At 50.2% G+C, this 17,988-nt stretch overlaps 7 protein-coding genes across 7 annotated transcripts; 5 read left to right on the plus strand and 2 right to left on the minus strand.

Moving 5' to 3' along the window:
- Window positions 1-3,231: 3,231 nt before the first annotated feature.
- On the plus strand, window positions 3,232-5,039 carry BDV14DRAFT_56403 (FAD-binding oxidoreductase). The gene is made up of 3 exons (XM_073777047.1): window positions 3,232-3,315; window positions 3,372-4,318; window positions 4,372-5,039. Exons 1-3 carry the CDS (start codon window positions 3,277-3,279, stop codon window positions 4,847-4,849), a joined length of 1,464 nt encoding a protein of 487 aa, XP_073628521.1. The 5' UTR covers window positions 3,232-3,276; the 3' UTR covers window positions 4,850-5,039.
- A 146-nt stretch (window positions 5,040-5,185) lies between these two features.
- BDV14DRAFT_208755 (putative MFS transporter) lies at window positions 5,186-7,206 on the minus strand (the record flags this gene model as incomplete). The annotated part of the gene is made up of 7 exons (XM_073775479.1): window positions 5,186-5,362; window positions 5,455-5,582; window positions 5,642-5,716; window positions 5,794-6,414; window positions 6,485-6,574; window positions 6,642-6,955; window positions 7,043-7,206. The coding sequence occupies 7 exons, from the start codon at window positions 7,204-7,206 to the stop codon at window positions 5,186-5,188; spliced, it is 1,569 nt and encodes a 522-aa protein (XP_073628522.1).
- Window positions 7,207-8,438: 1,232 nt separating this feature from the next.
- On the plus strand, window positions 8,439-9,997 carry BDV14DRAFT_208756 (MATE family efflux transporter; the record flags this gene model as incomplete). Its single annotated transcript, XM_073775480.1, has 2 exons — window positions 8,439-9,048; window positions 9,096-9,997. 2 exons carry the CDS (start codon window positions 8,439-8,441, stop codon window positions 9,995-9,997), a joined length of 1,512 nt encoding a protein of 503 aa, XP_073628523.1.
- An 878-nt stretch (window positions 9,998-10,875) lies between these two features.
- Window positions 10,876-12,428, plus strand: BDV14DRAFT_56414 (agmatinase). Its single transcript, XM_073777048.1, has 4 exons — window positions 10,876-11,034; window positions 11,085-11,272; window positions 11,338-11,421; window positions 11,476-12,428. The coding sequence occupies exons 1-4, from the start codon at window positions 10,903-10,905 to the stop codon at window positions 12,242-12,244; spliced, it is 1,173 nt and encodes a 390-aa protein (XP_073628524.1). The 5' UTR covers window positions 10,876-10,902; the 3' UTR covers window positions 12,245-12,428.
- A 306-nt stretch (window positions 12,429-12,734) lies between these two features.
- BDV14DRAFT_56415 (uncharacterized protein) lies at window positions 12,735-13,626 on the plus strand. Its single transcript, XM_073777049.1, has 2 exons — window positions 12,735-13,058; window positions 13,136-13,626. Exons 1-2 carry the CDS (start codon window positions 12,792-12,794, stop codon window positions 13,454-13,456), a joined length of 588 nt encoding a protein of 195 aa, XP_073628525.1. The 5' UTR covers window positions 12,735-12,791; the 3' UTR covers window positions 13,457-13,626.
- A 34-nt stretch (window positions 13,627-13,660) lies between these two features.
- BDV14DRAFT_199963 (uncharacterized protein) lies at window positions 13,661-14,833 on the plus strand (the record flags this gene model as incomplete). The annotated part of the gene is made up of 1 exon (XM_073773403.1): window positions 13,661-14,833. One exon carries the CDS (start codon window positions 13,661-13,663, stop codon window positions 14,831-14,833), a length of 1,173 nt encoding a protein of 390 aa, XP_073628526.1.
- A 368-nt stretch (window positions 14,834-15,201) lies between these two features.
- On the minus strand, window positions 15,202-17,529 carry BDV14DRAFT_172872 (major facilitator superfamily domain-containing protein). Its single transcript, XM_073768651.1, has 2 exons — window positions 16,774-17,529; window positions 15,202-16,722 (listed from the first exon to the last, which is right to left on the minus strand). The coding sequence occupies exons 1-2, from the start codon at window positions 16,964-16,966 to the stop codon at window positions 15,458-15,460; spliced, it is 1,458 nt and encodes a 485-aa protein (XP_073628527.1). The 5' UTR covers window positions 16,967-17,529; the 3' UTR covers window positions 15,202-15,457.
- Between the last annotated feature and the right edge of the window lie 459 nt (window positions 17,530-17,988).

Consider the following 17,988-nt stretch of genomic DNA (forward strand, 5'->3'; position numbering starts at 1 on the left):
TGTTCGCCCATCCCAATTATTCGATGAGACCGCGCATCGATATATCGCCGTGTCGCGTCTTCAATTGCCTTCTCTCCTCCCTACAAAGCACCGCAGTCCCTCTACAGCGGCTCTAGACTAGAAGCAGGCAGGTGAAACACACTAATTTCCTCCATCGCTCCTCCAGTCACGAACTCATTCCCTCCCATGCGAACCCTCGACTTAAGCTCCTCCGACGCCAGCGGTCGGACTGACAAAGGAGGTAAGAACTCCAACTGACAGGAGCCGGCGTGTGACAGATAAATGAGCAAACGAAATGAACTCCGTCCTTCTGGCGCTCAAAGAAGGGCAGCGGTCCAGGCAGCCCGCAGCCCAAATCCCGCGCCCAGACCATTCTCTCTTTCCCGCCCGAAGCTTGACCGGATCGTGCCACTTTTGCTCCTGCGGGTCGCCTGCTTGACGAAGCGGACAAACTGCTGAAGTTGTCGATGCTTGATGGATCCCTTGCTTTAATGCGACTCTCTCTCTGTCGGTTCATTCAGCGTTTCTTCGCTTAGAACTAACTCGGTCCGCCCAATTCTACTCCTCGTCCTTCCAGCGGTGAAATCGCAATCGTTACTTGGACAAGGCATCGATCAACTACTGGATAAGAATAATTCAACATGTGGACCTCTGCAAAAGCAATTCTTATGCGAACCCGATCCAGCGGGCTGAGGCTTTGAGCACGGGGACAGTTTGACAGAGACGTCCAATCTTGCGGGCCACACTAGCATGGTTCATGGATGTTGTGCTTGCCTGTCATAATTCTTCCTCTCGCGATATTGGTGAACCCATCATCAATTGACCCTATTCATCACATCGTGGAATCGATTTCCCGATTCTGAAGGTTCGTCAGCCGAACCTTGAACTTTGGATATCACGGGGGCAATAATCCACTCCGTATGTCAGTGCATCACACTGATCACTGCATTATTGTCTTCCTGCTACTTCCAATTAGAGAAGGCGGATAGAAAAATCTCGGCCAATCTTGTGAATGAGTGGTTAAATTGTCGATCTCCAAGCAAGACGCAGAAAGGGGAAGTTTGTCGCTCATCCTTCGGCTGCTAATAATACTCCGCTTATCTCATCGCCCTTTCCAAGCACTTTCCTTCGGAGAAGAACCGACGAGTAATGTGGGAAGAGAAAACCAACCAGGAACCCAAGATATTTTCTCAGGGTTCGTCATCCATGGATCCAGGACGCCCTAGCGGGTTACGAGTCGAGTCCGTGAAAACCGTTGAGCGCCGAGACTCGAGACCCTACTCCACTAGTCTTACACGAGGCATTCCGAGCCGATCGAAATATCCAAATCACGGAGCAAGCTGTCAAACCTCAGCCCGCCACGGTGCGACTGCTTAAAGATATATATTGATCGTCCGATCTAATCCACGGTTGCTATTTTGGTCAGTGCTTTGTTTCATGTCTTTGACAAATTGATCCTTCATCGTTCGGGAGTCGAGACATCGATTTGATGAGGCGACGCCATAACCTTCAAGGTTAGCGAAACTTTTTTAGCTCTGGTTCAACGGAGTAGCTAGAAGTCTAACCTTACTTAACCTCCACGCGGCGGTCAGGGATGATCTTTTCCCATGCAGGAAACTCGATATCGTGGTACGGTTGTACCAAAGATCAACTTAGGTTTCGGTGCAGCTCCCATGCTCCCAGTTTCCACCTATGGCTCCTAGCTTTCCATGCTTTGTAGTTCGGGGCAGCGGAGTAGGCCGCCCAGGGCTTCTTGTCGATCGCGCATGAAGAATGCCAATCGAGGAGTGTCACAGACATTTATGCGCGCGGATTAGATTCTTCGATGGCATTTTACCGGGTATGCTCGCCCGGACTGGACTATCAAGGACGCAACCGAATCTATCACTCCGCTGTTATGCTGGATGTGGAAAATGTGCATTTGGCCCCAGATAGTTCGCCGCAATACGACCTTGGCCCCGGGTCCAGTGTCCACTGCGAACCACCCGCGAGTCACGACAGGGGCGTGAAGGTGGTACCGTAGCACCAGCATCCCACGGCAGAAACCGAACAGCGCACGTTTAGAGAACGTGCCACTGCAGGGCGCCGTGCACAGTGCTTCCCAGGCTGTTGGTATGAACGGTGATCTACAGATGAACCCCATCCCTCCACTGATATACACTGCGTCGACAAGGCTAATAAAGTCACTAAAGCGAGTCATTGAGGCTGGCAATGTGCATTTGCCTGACTAGTACAATGCTGAGCATCGTCCTCTGGGTCTTGCTTGTCAAACTATGTAGTCCGTGATTGTTCGTGAGAGGGATGGTGACTTGCGGAACGGGTTATTTATATCCAGACCACCTCTTCACGACAACGCTACCGCAACGATCGTGATAGTGTCACGAAATGCCGCTACTTCGGGATGTTTGAGCTCTTGTTCAAGTACCCAGGAACCCACTTAGCTACTATCGCTTGTTACTAACAGGACTTTTCCAGGGCCAGAAATAGTATGTAGAACATCCCCTACTAGAGGATCAAACCCTCTGAATTAACAACCACGAAACGAGTGCCCAGCCGAAGCACCGCAGTAGTCGATTGGTATGGGGGAAACGGCTGGTATAGGCAGGAACCAAGTAGGTCGCACCTTCCCTGCACTCCAGATGGTGGTGCACCTGGCCGGGAAGGCGCGATGGATGCAGTCACTCAGGGAAGGAGCGACCGGTATACAGCTGGCTAGGTCATGCCTGCCTTCTGTGTGAAGTTCTGATGTACCCAGCGAGGAAAGTACGATGGGCTCACAGTCTTGACAAGATAGGAAAGAGCGATGGCTGGGATGCTCGATAATCAAGAATCTCTATGTCAGACTCATTCGTATGGTTAACCCCTCTCTCGAGCCATCTTTACTAAACTCATGACACGGATACCTCCTGTGCTCGGATTGATGATGGAGAGATCTGAGGGTGAAGCCTGCAGGCTGCTTCTTACTATCCTCAGTATAGAGCCCCAAGCATGGGATTGTACCATCGCGGCAAAAGGGTACACTCACAGCTAGACAATCTCGCTAATATAACATGTGTGCATGTAGTCCGAACCAAGATGGGAAAAGCTTGATCCTGGTTGCAGGATGCAGTGCCAGAGCGGGGAAGGGCAGCAGCCTTATGGGAGCGCTCAGTTTTCCCTTGTATGTACTAGTGGGGTGTCGACAACTGCATAAAGCTATGCTTACTCCCACTGCACATGATGAGACCTGGCCGTCACTTCTAACTAAGCTTATAGTCACCGTGGTAGATCTCAAAAATGGCTGGCGATAATCTCTCTCGCGGCCTGGGAGCCTGCGTGAGTAGCTACTACTACCCCTCATTATGACCTGCATAGCTGACTGTTCCCTGCAGTGCGCTGCGCTTTCCTCAGTTCTCGGTGACAAGATCTCCTTCCCAAACTCAGAGCCATACAACGCTTCGCTTAACTCGTACTTCTCCTTGCAAAACACCGACCTCAAACCCCTCTGCATCGTCTCCCCGGCCAGCGCAGAGGATGTCTCGACAGCCCTTACCAGCATAGTATCAACATCCTCGACTCTACCCCCAGAGCAACAATCAGAATGCCACATTGCCATTCGATCAGGTGGCCACGCTTCCCACGGCGGTGCGTCTAACATCGACCACGGCGTTACATTTGACCTCAGCGGCCTCAACTCCATCCACCTGAGCGATGACCAGTCTACTGTCTCTGTTGGCGTCGGCGCAGAATGGGGCGATGTATATGCTTTCCTTGAACCGCATGGCCTCTGCGTATCTGGCGGCCGTGCGGCACAGGTTGGCGTCGGTGGGCTCACCCTAGGAGGAGGGATATCCTACTTCTCGCCCCGCTACGGTTGGACCTGCGACACGGCGACAAGCTTCGAGATTGCGCTCGCCGATGGAGGAATCATCAACGCTAATGAGCATGAGAACTCAGATCTCTTGGTCTCCCTCCGCGGCGGCGGTGGAAGCAACTTTGGCATCGTCACGAAGATTGATCTCAAAACATTCAAGCAAGGTCCCATTTGGGCCGGAATCGCATACTACTCCCTCGAGAGCATTGATGCACAAATCAAGGCCTTTGAGGAGTTTAGTTCAGCGGAGGGATATGACGAGCACGCGTCCCTGATCACGAGCTTTGGGTTCGCACCGCCGATGGGTAGCGCTGTAGTTAATAGTATTGTCTATACGAAGGACGAGGAGAACCCCAAGGCTTACCAGCCATTCTTGGAGATCCCCTCGCTGATGAGTAACATTACAACGAGGAGTAACCTGGAGATGTCCAAAGTGCAAGGCTCGTTCCAAGTTGACGGAAAGCGGTATGTATTTTCTAACCCCCTGAGCTGTTCTAAAAATACTAATGACAGTACAGAGAAATGAGCGTCGTAATAACACACGAGCCAACCTTCCACATGCTCAAAGCAGCATACCACCGCTGGAACTCCAGCCTCGCAGCCGTCGAAAACGTCACAGGCGTGAGTTGGTCCCTCTCGCTTGAACCCCTCCCACCAGCAATCTACGCCCGCGCACCAACAAAAAACGCCTTTGGCCTTGCCGACAGGAAGAAAGCGCTTGTCGTCACTCTGCTCAGCGCTACATGGGAAGACGCAAAGGATGATGCATTGATCGAGAAGAATGCTCGCGAGCTGTTCCGGGGTATTGAAGAGGATGCGCGGAGATTGGGAAGTTTTGATCCGTATATTTACCCGAATTATGCCGCTGTTTGGCAGGATGTGATTGCTTCGTTTGGGGAGGACAGTGTTGAGAAACTTCAGAGGGTGAGTAGGGAGGTTGATCCGAAGGAGGTGTTTAGGGTTAATGTTCCTGGGGGGTTTAAAATCCCTTCTTAAGGACAAGGCAAGAGAATAATTCAATGCTACGAGGATATACCAACTAGCCAGTATATATATTTGTTGTGGGGGAGAGTACCTACCGAGCTAAGTATGCCTTAAACCCCACGAACACACATCTATACCTACCCATGTACTAGGTATCCAGTTACTGAAAACTTGGGTCGCTATCTAAGAGAACCACTTCGAGGCCCTTGATCTGTAATAAATGTCATGATATGGCTCGAAAGACTAAAGCATAAACCCGATTACCAAAGACATGTTTCTATAAATATATATATATATATATATATATTTACTTATACTTCCTGAACACAACAGCCCCAAAGAATCAAACTAAGAAGAATCAAACTCCGGATTCACCCACCCCGGCACAGCTGCCCTCCCCCTAATCCGCGCCCCAAACCACTGCAAACCCAAGAAAAGCGCTGTCCCCGGAATAACAACGATGAGTGCTTGAGTGGTGAATGTCCACGTGTACCCGACTGCGTCGACCCAGGGTGATATGAAGAACTGCCATCGCATACATATTAGCAAGTTGCGAGGATGGAAGTGGGATGGGAGAAGGGAGAGGGGGGGGGGGGGGGATATGGAGTAAGGCGTACAGGGTTAATGAATGCGCTCAGATTCAAGAATACAGCGTAGAAGATCACGACGCTTGTTGATTGGAGTGGGTAGCTGTCGATTATGTAGCTTGATGTTACGGTGTTGCCGATTTGGATGCCTGCGGCGACTGTGGCATTTGTTAGTTTACGCAAGTGAGAGTATGTTTGAATTGAGAGGGAGACTCACAGAGGAAGAAAGCAACCTGTCCCACCATCCAGTGGTATCCCTTATCAATACTAACGCCGAAGACAATGAGGCCGACTATACCCAGTTATAACCATTAGTCTCATCAACCCACCCAAACTTAACTTCATAAGAGAAAGAAAAGCGAGACATACCAGCAGTAATCCCAATAGCCGGATACGCCAACCAAACCCTCATCTCAGCAACCCTAACCCCCCCATTTCTCCTCGCTAGTCTCTCAACAATAAGATCACTCAACCAGCCCGAACACCCAACCTCACTCACCACAGTTCCCAATAATAGGCCCAGGAACAGCAAACCCTGGATAAGCGGTGAATACTCGGGGTACGCGGCAGGTACCATTGTAATCACTGATAAAACCCACCAGTACCATAGGAACGAGTAGCCCAGGACAGCGAGGGGGATTGTAGGGAGTGTAAACGTCTTGAGAAATTGCAGTGGTGTTGTCCAGAGGGGGCGATGGGGGAGGGAGGGGACCCGAGAGAGGGTGAGGAAGGGGAGGGATTTTGTTCGGCGGGGGAGTTCTTTCTCTGTTGTTGAAGCGGGGGGCTTCTCGGTCTCGTTGGTTCGTTCAATGTCCGTTACTGAAAGCGAGTGTAGCTGTAGCTGCTCCCTTGGCATATGCTTGAGCATCAGTGTCCTCGGGTATAGTGTCTCAGGCATGCAGAATAGTTCTAGAAGAAGCAGGGCGCCGAAGAGGATGGCGTTGAACCAGTTGATCCAGGCTGCGCTGACGACGTTCAGGAAACCGCCGACTGTAGGAAGTAATTATATCAGCATATCTATTCAGAAGGATAGATGGGCAGGGAGGGAGAAGGGACATACAAATCGGTCCAACCAGCAACCCGGCATCAATAGCAAGCACCCAAAGCCCTAACTTTTGCCCGCGCTCAAAGTCAAAGAACAGATCATTCACTACACTCATTAGCAACCTACCCCCCTCACCCATTTAGACAAAACAGAAAAAGAAAGATAAACAAACCAACAGCCAACCCCACCGAACTCCCCGGCGAAACCCCCCACCCCTGAAAGAACCGCGCAGCCATATACCCGGCATAATTATCCGCAACCGCAGCACCAATCGTAGAAACAAGCGCGATGGTTGTGCCAAGTATAAATACAATCCGCCGCCCATAGATATCAGCCACAGACGACCAGAAGAGCGGGCCTAGTGCTAGACCTAGGGCGGGGATCGCGACTGTCCAGTTTACTTGGCTGTAGGAGATGGAGTACTGGGTTTGGATCTCTGCGAAGGAGGGCACAGTTGTTGTTGTTAGGTAGGTGAAGAGGAAGTATCTATTTGTTTTGGAAGAGATAGGGTTAGTATAGTGGTGGTTATACTGCACCTTGCAGATGCAGGGCATGGGTATAGAGCGGACATACTTGAACATGACAATCCCCAGTAGCGTATGCTTCTGCAGCTTTGACCAGTTAAGTGGATCGAGGGGGTCTGCTGTTGGTTGCGGGTGTACGGGGATGCCATTCTGCTCGACAATGCCGGTTCCAGCACCAGCACTGGTACCAGGGACAGGAATAGAGACGGCCATGGCGTCGGTAGCGATAGTCTCAGCCTCAGGAGTTTTCTCCTGCCCGACATCCATTTTCTCCTTTGTAGAAGACATTGAAGATAAACCACTTAAACATGATCACATTCCAAAGAAGATTTGGAAGAAATGAAATATAAGTACGCGCCATGCTAAATAACCAACAGTGTGGTTGATATCGACCGAATGACGGCGCAAGAGCATATCTCTTATCGCAGCGAAGAGTGTTTCAACTGGAGGATGAGCTGATCAGGATTCAGGAACGGAATAGTACTGTTCGTGCTATGCATAAAGAAGCAATTATCGTCTGCCCATGGGGGTAGATAAGATCATTAAATTGGTTATTCATGCGATTGATTGCGTTGACTGTACACTACATTTATTGTGGGCCTATTCTGTATATGCCGTTGTACACTAAAGAAAGTACCTCTATATATTCTTGCCTTCTTTCTAATGGAATGTCAACATGATTCAATTACTTTACAATCGAAATCAAAATCTCTTATCATAACTTAACACAAGCTACAATGCTCGCCCCATTCCTCTGCATCCTCCTAACGCTGCTCAAAACCTCCACGGCGAAACTCCTCCTCACAGCACTCATAATCTCCGTCGCTATTATCCACGAGATGATTCTGATCCTGATTGACGAGTGATCGATCCTATCTCGCCGTCGCTACAATCAGTAACGGAGAGTTCGTTATCTCCGTGGAACTTTCGATCAATCGGCTTGCATTACCTTACCAGAGAGTGGTATACTTCCAGTCCAAGGAACAAGACGAACAGGGCAACAGTGGGTCTATACCGCATTGGGTCAATAGATTGAGAACTGAGACTGATCGACTGATAAAGACACGATAAGAACAAGAAATATGATGAAGTCATGAATTGAACGATTTTTGAATCTGGAGGGGCATTTTGTACTTTTGGAGACACTACTGCAGACAACTGCATTAGATTGGGTCCACTTGGCTGGCGTTGGTGCTGGTGCGGTCGAGACTTGTATACCTACTGTAGCTGGGTGGATACTACAGCGACGAGATCGGAGCACTGCAATGGGAAAAAGAATTGAGAATTGGCAATATGACTGGCTTTGGCTCTCTGTTGTACATGCTGACTTTGCCTTTTATTGAGGACCTCAAGAGTTATGATTAGTATAATATAATATACTGCGCTTTGTCTTTTCTCTTGTTGCTCATTGTTTACTTACCTCGCTCGCTCTAAGAGTTAACAAGATGTATACCTCTCTCAACGCCAACGGGAATCCGCCTTCAGAGCCAACAGAGTATACATCTCTGCTCCCGAAGCCCGTCCACAACGACATCGATGACCCTCCGTCATTCGCATCGCAGTCTGAAAATGACGACCCCAAAGCAAAGAGAAAGGCCATCCTTTCTGAATTCCTGTACTTGCTGAAATCCTCGATCCCGGTTATACTGGCATACACCCTCCAAAACAGTCTCCAGACCATCTCCGTCTTGATCGTCGGTCGAATCTCGCCAGAGCATCTGGCAACCGCTGCATTCAGTCTCATGTTCGCTATGATTACGGCGTGGATGATTGCGCTCGGTGGAACGACTGCGCTGGATACACTTGCTTCAACGTCTTTCACCGGTGGCAAGAATAAGTACGACCTTGGAATCCTGCTGCAGAGGGGTTTCGTGGTGCTGGGATTGTTCTATGTTCCTGTTGCTATACTCTGGGCGTGCTCCGAGTGGGTGTTTTTGGCCCTAGGACAGGGAGAGGGGATCTCTAGGGATAGTGCACGGTTCTTGATAGTGCTTATTCCTGGTGGTCTGGGGTATGTCTATTTCGAGTTGATGAAGAAGTATTTACAGGCTCAAGGTTTGTCTTTCGTCCCCTTTTGCTTCCTGCTTAAGCTAACTATGTAGGGATAATGCGTCCGGGAACGTACGTCCTCTGCGTTACCTCGCCGCTCAATGCCTTGCTGAATTACTTCTTCATCTACACGCTCGATATGGGCCTTCTTGGCGCTCCAGTGGCTCTCGGAATCTCATACTGGCTGTCCTTCGCAATGCTAGTGCTATACGCACGCTTCATCGCCGGCTCCGAGTGCTGGGGCGGATGGTCCAAGGAAGCCTTCGCAAACATGCGCGCCTTTGCACGCCTTGCATTACTCGGCGTCGTCCACGTCGGCACAGAATGGTGGGCATTTGAAATCGTCGCCCTTGCCGCCGGCCGCCTTGGAACAATCCCACTCGCCGCCCAAAGCGTTATCATGACCGCCGATCAAGTCCTCAACACAATTCCTTTTGGGGTGGGCGTGGCCACGTCGGCAAGAGTGGGCAACCTTCTTGGCTCGAGGGATGCGCGCGGCGCCGCGAGAGCAGCCAATACCGCGGCCTGGCTGAGTATGGTGCTCGGCGGGGTTGTTCTGGCTGTTCTAATGGGGACGAGGGACCACTTTGCAAAGATATTCAACTCCGATGAGCGAGTCGTGAGTCTCACGGCTGAGGTGCTGCCGTATGTGGCGCTGTTTCAGATCGCCGATGGGCTGAATGGGAGCTGTGGGGGGAGTCTGAGGGGTATGGGACGGCAGCATGTTGGGGCGATGGTCAATCTTGTTAGCTACTACTGCGGTGCGTTGCCGTTGGGGATCTGGCTGGCCTTTCATGGTTGGGGGCTTAAGGGATTGTGGGTTGGACAGTGCATTGCGCTGTACTTGGTCGGAGCTCTGGAATGGGTGATTGTGGCTTTCAGTAACTGGGACAAGGAAGTTGACAAGGCGTTCCGACGGATGGACGTCCATGAGAGGGTGGAGCAAGGACTCTGAGGTGCCACGACATAGACTAGACAAAGGCAATTGAACTGATTCTTGATGTAATTGGATATGTGGCCCAGAAAGGAAGGCAGATAGAGAGCGCAGCGTCATACTGGAATGCTCTGGGCCCATCACGTATTCCTCCGAGACTGCAGTTCTGGAACATAGTTAGCACATCTTCATACTTGTTAGAGAGCGAGAAGATAATACATCAAATGGAATGATATTGTCCCACGATCTGTGAGATAAGAACAATTAGGTCATGTCATTTGCGCGATAAGGACTGGATCCAGTCTGGACCCAGATCTCCGCAATTGGGGATCGCTGTCAAGCCCTGAGGGTCTCGCTTCTCTGCCGGCCTTCCTCTTTCGGTTATCGGCGCATCGATCTGCCGTTCAACGTCTGTGTGGAGCATGAAGTATATCATCCATTCCCACACAGTCGGCTTATCAGTAGTATGGGGATGAGCTTATTCTGGATCTCCGAGGCACTGACGGCAAATTCTCCTGTCATTGTACTTTTTTGGAAGTTGGTAGGAGTGGGTTGATGGGAAACGGTACAGGTATGACAATGAAGCCATCAAACCCTTATCATGCGGAGAAGAGATATCAAACTCAGAATATCGCCTGAATTGAGAAGGTCGGAGGAGAAGAAGATGCCGAACATCGGTGGCTCTATGCAGCTCGCACAGCTATCGTTAGCTAGAACCAGCAAACCCTGGAATGGGAAACCATTGGAGAAACATGAGATCATCGAGATCAGTCCAATCAACTTACCTGAGGTCTTCGGTAATCAGCGGGGAGAGCAATCGATGAGAGTGCAGAGGTGAAGAGGGGAAGTACATAAGTAGTGCATCCTCGACGTTGAAGTTGCTCAGTGTCCCTCAGCTCCCTCACGTGCCCTCTACTACCAACAACATGCGCGCTTCCACCGTGAGCCTTCTCGCTCTCTCTGCTGTGGTTTCTGCCCACGGCAACCACCAGACCCCCCTCACTGGGCCTCTGCAGAAGCTGTGGTACAACACTCTTCCTGGCGACGGTGGCACCCAGGTAAGCCTACCAACGATGCTGCCACCACTTATGGCATACTAACAAACCAGGCCGACTCTGTCTTCTCCGGCATCTCTACCTTTGGTCGCCTCCCCTACTTCCCCTGCCTTGCCAGCGACGAGGAAAAGTTCGATATCGCCTTCATCGGCGCTCCTTTTGACACCGGTACCTCCTACAGACCAGGTGCTAGGTTTGGACCAAGCGGTATCAGGCAAGGTTCTCGCCGCCTCAATCTCTAGTATGTCAACATGATGAACTGTGCTTACATTTCAATCCGCAAGGCTCACGCAAACTCGCTTTTAGTGGAGGATACAATGTGCCGCTCGAGGCGAACCCCTTCAGCGGCGAGTTGAGGGTGTTGGATTGTGGCGATATTCCTGTTACTTCGTATGTCGGATCCAAATTTCACTTATGACTCGAGCATGTTAATAACAGTACCAGGTACGACAACAAATGGGCCATCCAGCAAATTGAAGAAGGCCACAACAGCCTCCTCATGCGCAAGCCCTTCACAGCAGCCCACGAAGCAGGCCTCTCCCGCGCCGGCAAGACCCTCCCCAGAATCATTACCCTCGGCGGAGACCACACCATTACCCTGCCCCTGCTACGCAGCATTAACAAGGCCTACGGCCCTGTGACCGTCATCCACTTCGACAGCCACCTCGACACATGGAAGCCCAAGGTCTTCGGCGGTTCGCCTAGCGATGTCGCGGCCGTCAACCACGGCACATACTTCTACCACGCCGCCATGGAAGGTCTGCTAAAGAACGACACAAACATCCACGCCGGAATCCGCACGACCCTCTCCGGCCCCTCAGACTACGAAAACGACGGGTACGTAGGTTTCGAAATCGTCGAGGCCCGCGAAATCGATACAATCGGGACAGACGGCATCATCAAGAAGATCCGCGACCGCGTCGGCACCGAGAACCCCGTTTACCTTTCCATCGACATCGACAGTATTGATCCGGCCTTTGCTCCTGGGACTGGTACGCCTGAGACGGGGGGTTGGTCTACTCGGGAGATTCGTACGATCATTCGTGGTCTTGATGGGTTGAATCTCATTAGTGCGGATATTGTGGAGGTTGCGCCGGCTTATGATACGAATGCTGAACTGACGACTATGGCTGCTGCGGATGTGCTGTATGAGGTTTTGACGATTATGACGAAGAAGGGGCCTTTGACTGTTGAGGAGGCTGAGGATTTGTGAGGAACAAATTTTGGAAAAAGAAATCTTGGGTTGTCTTGTTTGTGATTATGTTTTAGGATGTATGGAGTAGTGAGACATGAAAGATGATGATGTATATTTGACAATGATTATGTTCCTGCAAGTAAACATCTCCAGCGAAACTCCACCAACGAATCCTCTCGTAGTGGACAGGGGCATTTCGTCTAGTTTCTGCGTTGTCCAAGTGCATCTAATACTGTAGTAATTATAGCCGACGTGAATCAGTCTTACGAGATTTGGCCCCAATCCAGGGTCCATTTCGCCGTGTTCGCACCAATAGTGACCCTAGATCTGTAGCCAAGACTGCAACGTAAGAATGTATAAGCGGCTAGTCCCGTTTGCCCTACTATACAGATACCACTTTGCAGTCATGAACTTTTTTTTTCTTTTCTCTTCGACAAAGTAGAGGAGTAGAGAAATAGGAATATAAAAGCGACCTACTTCCCAGATCATTCAGTCCGTCTCATCCCATCCACTCTCATCTTGAATCCAACCTCTTTTCCCTGTTTATCCATATCCCAATCCCAAAATGAAATTCACCCTCCTCACCCCTCTGCTCCTAGCAGCGAGCACTTCCGTGTTCGCAGCAGACTGCACAGCCCCAAACCAACAGATCTTTTCGCAAGCCGCCGTCGAAATGATGTGGTCGATCCGCGCCTGGCTGTGCCCGAATGCCTGGTGGCAGTATATAGTCGCGTACCCCGACGGCGGGTGGTGCGATGCCGGTGGAGGCATTGCTAGTGCGTTTTATGGATCCTGGACTATTCAGGGGATGCAGAGTGAGCAGCAGTGTTGGGTATGCATCCCTTTCCTCCTAACTCCCTTGGTTGGTGGGGGGTAAGTCGAGTGGTGCTAATGATTGTATACGCACAGGATATAACCGAAGAAATCATAAACCAATGCATGTGGTACGATTTCGCGACCACGAGCTATAATGGCGGGTCATGGACATACGGGTCTATTTATGCGGGGGGTTGGTTCTGGGTTGATAATTCGCGGAGCTGTGTGCATCCTGTTAAGAGGGATGGTGTTTCTGCAGTTGAAGGACGCGATGTTGAGGAGGGCGAGGTTGATTTTGAGAGTTTAGGATTGAATTTTACGTTGGCGGATGGGAGCACGGGACAGGTGGATTCGAGGGTTTGGTTAGATTTTAGTACGGGGGAGGCTGTTGTTGTTAGGGAGGAGGTTTATTAGGGTTGAATGTGTGAAGGTAATATGGTGGTGCTGGGGACTGGGATGGCTGGTATAGGGCTTGGATGGAAGGAGCGATCAGAGTCCGATGGGACCATGGAAAAGTCTTCGACCAGGTTGATGGAAGTTCTCTTTAGTCTGTTTTTAATTATGCAAGACTATCTATTCGTTATCATATGATATATACTATTTATTACCCTTCAGATCATGTCAGCACTGTCCACCCCCCAAATCGAGCGAAACCAGCCATTTCCATCATCCCTGCTATCCCCGCGTCAATCTCGTGCACCAGGGCTCAGAATCGAGTCGCCACCAGACACAACAATCGAGAGCCCCTTCCAGTTCTTCCGAGTCCACTTCGCTACCCTCCGAGACCACATAGACTCGCTAGAAACATTCCAACCGAACCACACGAACCTCAGCGCGGGCAGTAGGACGCTGCATCCGTACCGACTTCGACTCATCGTGAGAGAGGAAGGTTTCAATGTTAGGGTCTTACACCTTATATCGCGAAACGCACCGTGGCAGGATATGGGATACTCGCAGCCGCGGCTCGAAGACACTTTGCGTTTCGCGGACTGGTTGGATGCCGCGTATGGTAGATCCGGAACGTGGGATACACTGCAAGAAGCTCGAGACTTGTATCGGACTGCGCGGAGATTTGGCAAGGTGAAGTGGCTTGGGGGCCATATCGATCGTACACTTTACGAGAAGCGCAACGTCAACTTCAATTCGGAGTCTACGCAGAATCTCGTGAATACGCTTTTGGTGGCGCAGGATACTAGGGCTATACGACTCTACCATGACCTTGCGATTGTTCTCAGCGGCAGACTCGGCAAGCTTACGGAAATGGGAAAGAACTTTTTGTGTGATATGCTGAGCGACAAGTCCATCAGGTTCCTTGTCTCACTCCACAATCAACGGCAAGATACTATGACCCAGATACAGCGCTTGACCAAGGAGCTCCAAGAAGCAATCTTCGACAAGGCAGGGAGAACCCAAGCATGGTCAGAGTACTGCAAATACCTCTGCGTACAAGAGCTATACGAGTTGCATTTCGGCCCTCGCTTCGTCGAGAATTCTCGCGAATTGTCAGGAGACCCCACCTACATCTTTGACCTGATAAAAGCTGTCGAAGGTCTAAAGCGAGAAAGATGGATTGAGTCGGAGGATGTGTGCATTAATTACTTGAGGCGGAGATTGCACAATATTCTGCTGTATAACCAACAGCATGGGTTGTTGCTGGACGATAATGACATATATCCATTCCTCACTTCGTTACAAGTTGACTGTGCGGATATCGAGGGGATAGTGGGCGATGAGTCTGATAGTAATTCTTCTTATTCCACGGCACGGGAAGTCCGAGATAGTGCAGTGTAGATATGCAGGTAGATAGGTAAATAGAGCATTACCACAATCTCTGCACCCTAATTTAAGCCCAGGGAGATTGCCTCTTTGTTCTCGGTCAACGGTCGAAGCTTGCCCTCGCAGACTGTAGTCCTATCCTTCAATTGCCGAGACGTTTGTACATGGAAGGCATTGTCTGATTAGGTAGGAAGATCGATATAGGTAGGCAAAGCCACGTACGCCCGTCATGGTCTATTTACCAATCCGCTAATGAAGACTGGGAACTATGGTTCCCGCTGCCCGAATACCCATCTGAACCTGAGATCGAGGTAGGGGAAGTCCAGTCCATCAGAACAACTCAAGTATCAGTAGTATTGAAACTAAACGACTAGGTCGGGTCCGTAGGCCACTTTTCTTTTGAGGCGCTAAGTATAGGGAAGAAGAGGGATAATAATAAAAAGAATAACAATAAGGACAAGAATAAGAAAGAAAAAGCGAAGGATAGATGCCCATTAGTTCTCGTCTAGTTCTTTTGTACCTATCTTTTTCTACCTGCATCCAAATTAAACATCTTCATGTCCCCGCCGCTCAATCAATTTCAGCAAGACGTTTACACATCCAGACATATAGGGGTTGATGTAAGCTACGGTACGTTACCTATAGGGTATACCGAAAGTCCAACCCCCTATCCTCCCCCGCATAGCCATTATCACTAACCCCCTGCTCCAAAAGCCGCTCCTTACGCTTATCTCTCGCCCTGAGTAACATCCAAACAAGCCCAACACCAAGGCAAGCAGCAGCCTCCATCCCCAACGAAACCGAATTCCCCATAATATACCGCGGCCCGTCCCAAGAGGGATAGATCTGGCTGCTGATTGCACCGCTGATATTCGCTAGCGATGTGAACAGCGGCATGCCGACGGACCGCTTATAGTCTGGTGCTAGGTTGTTCGTTACCCATGTCAATAGCAGGGCGTTGTACGGGTATATCCCGCCTGCGCAGAGGAACATTGCTGCGTACCCTGCTGCGGCATTGGAGGTGCCGATTGCGATGGCGTAGCCGAGGATACAGGGGATTGGAGCTAAAAGGAGGAATAGGGCTCGTTTCTCAAGGCGGTCAGAGAGGGTCGTCCAGAATAGCAGTGTTAATCCTGCAAGGACGTAGCAGGGGATGGAGAGGTAATTCGCTTGCAGACCGTCATGCCCTAGGCCGCTCAGAATCGTGGGGAGGAAGGTACTGAAGCCGAAGAGGGGGATGCTGGATGCGAATAGGAGAACGGCAGTTGCGTAGACGAAGGGGTCGGAAAAGGCCATGCGGACGTATTTCCAGTCGAACTTGTCGGGGCCTTTGTATTGACTGTCGCGGAGTTTGCGGGCTTGCATGATGGTTTTTTCGTCTGTGGTGAGAAACCAGGCTGTTTCGGGGGTTTTGGGCATGCTGAAGAGGGCTATGCCGCCGATTATAAAGGAGACGATACCTTCGATTATGAAGAGCCAGCGCCAGCTTTCTAGATTGTGTCGCTCGCCCATTAGTTGGATGGCGTAGGCTATCAACCCGCCAAAAGCGCCGCTTAATGCGGATGCCATGTACAGGAGGCAGACGCGTTTTCCTTGGTCTTTGCGGTCCCAGGTGATGGAGATGACAAAGGTAAGTCCTGGGAAGAGACCGGCTTCTGCAGCTCCTAGAAGTAGGCGCATGGCAATTGCCTGTGCGTAATTTTGGATGAAGCCTGTGCATAGCGTGATGATGGACCAGGAGAGGAGGGCCAATGCCAGGACTTTGTTCGCTCCCCATTTCTTCACGGCCATGACCCAGGGTACTTCAAATATGACGTATGTTACGAAAAAGAGACTGCTGATGTTGTTGAACTGTGTCCCTTGCAAGCCGATACCTTCTTCGAAGCCGGAAACCCTAGCATTGCCTTACCGAACAATGTCAGCCCTCATCTAGCAACCTCGGGGGCAAGACCTACCAATATTTGATCGGTCAAGGTATGCCAGCAAAGTAAGAATCATCATTTGCGGGAGAACCAAGAAGTCGAATTTGCGCAAGATTGACTTTTCGAGTGCAGGGTCAACCAGCACATTCTGATGGGCCTCAGCGACAATGGGTTGCGCTTCCTTGGAGGGTGTATCAGCACCGCCATGCTTCTCGATATCAGACATGGTGAACCCTGAGAAGGAATGGACTTTGTGGCAAAAGCTGGGTACAGCTGGGTTCCCATCCAAGCTTAGCGATAGAATGAGTAGTCAGCTTAACCTCAGTGCTCATATCACGCAACGCTTTTTGATTGAGGTTTGGAGATAGGTAAAAAAGTTTTGTAATGAATGCGTTTATACTAGGAACTTTATAAGACCCTTCATGTTATCTCCAGCGAATTTGCCTAAGGATAGGGACCATGCGATCATGCCCACGACCCCAAATACCACTGACATAATTGGATGCATCCCACCATTTGACCTCACCTTATCTTGCCCAAAGGCATTCAGTTGGACATGATAAGATACCAAAGTTGGAGGTGCTTGGCAGGAAGGGATCTTCATCAAAGACTTGCTCCAAGTGTGCCCAGAAAGTTGGAGTAGGGGAGCAGCAAAACAAGTCCCAAACGCCGAACTTGGATTGTTCTCGACGATTTGTAGACAAGTTCGTCTGCTGGGCGTGCAGAGTATTAGTTCGAGATGTTCTCCAGGCAGGTGCGCAGGGGCTGCAGGTGGTGGCCGTCCATCGCACATTCCTTAGTAAGGGTAACTAGATTTCAGTCCTTCTGTAAGATATTTAAATGGGTCGCGAGACCCGAAAAGCTTACTAATGATATTGGCGGTTACATGGTCAAGGGTATGTAGAGTACACAGGTCACTTGACCTCCGCTCAATGGTCAAGTGACCCATACCTCTAATCATGTGACCGCCAAGACCATTAGTAAGGTTTTTGGGTCTCGCGACCCATTTAAATATCTTACAAAAGCACTGAAATCTAGTTACCCTCACTTCTCTTTAATTCTCTCTTGCCTTATTGCTTAAACGGTTACCAACCACTTGACAAGTGGTTACTAGACTACCTTTAAAATGGATTCTAGTCAGTCAGTAATTACTGAAGTTGATAATCTTTCAGAGACGGGTAATCTCGACGCGGATCTTGAAGTAAGCAATCGGTATCAACTGATTGGTAACTGGTTAGTACGCAGCTT

Source organism: Aspergillus stella-maris (assembly GCF_047715825.1).
Source record: "Aspergillus stella-maris strain CBS 113639 unplaced genomic scaffold BDV14scaffold_25, whole genome shotgun sequence".
Taxonomy (NCBI): Eukaryota; Fungi; Ascomycota; class Eurotiomycetes; order Eurotiales; family Aspergillaceae; genus Aspergillus; species Aspergillus stella-maris.

Excerpts from the sequence above, each read along its gene's own strand:
- BDV14DRAFT_56415 (XM_073777049.1), top strand. The coding sequence starts at position 12,792 with ATGAAATTCACCCTCCTCACCCCTCTGCTCCTAGCAGCGAGCACTTCC. Across the intron at positions 13,059-13,135 it reads AGAGTGAGCAGCAGTGTTGG|GATATAACCGAAGAAATCAT; the intron begins GTATGCATCCCT and ends GTATACGCACAG.
- BDV14DRAFT_56414 (XM_073777048.1), top strand. The coding sequence starts at position 10,903 with ATGCGCGCTTCCACCGTGAGCCTTCTCGCTCTCTCTGCTGTGGTTTCT. Across the intron at positions 11,273-11,337 it reads TCTCGCCGCCTCAATCTCTA|TGGAGGATACAATGTGCCGC; the intron begins GTATGTCAACAT and ends ACTCGCTTTTAG. Across the intron at positions 11,422-11,475 it reads GGCGATATTCCTGTTACTTC|GTACGACAACAAATGGGCCA; the intron begins GTATGTCGGATC and ends TAACAGTACCAG.
- BDV14DRAFT_56403 (XM_073777047.1), top strand. The coding sequence starts at position 3,277 with ATGGCTGGCGATAATCTCTCTCGCGGCCTGGGAGCCTGC. Across the intron at positions 3,316-3,371 it reads CTCGCGGCCTGGGAGCCTGC|TGCGCTGCGCTTTCCTCAGT; the intron begins GTGAGTAGCTAC and ends TGTTCCCTGCAG. Across the intron at positions 4,319-4,371 it reads TTCCAAGTTGACGGAAAGCG|AGAAATGAGCGTCGTAATAA; the intron begins GTATGTATTTTC and ends ATGACAGTACAG.
- BDV14DRAFT_172872 (XM_073768651.1), bottom strand. The coding sequence starts at position 16,966 with ATGTCTGATATCGAGAAGCATGGCGGTGCTGATACACCCTCCAAGGAA. Across the intron at positions 16,723-16,773 it reads CCTTGACCGATCAAATATTG|GCAATGCTAGGGTTTCCGGC; the intron begins GTAGGTCTTGCC and ends TTGTTCGGTAAG.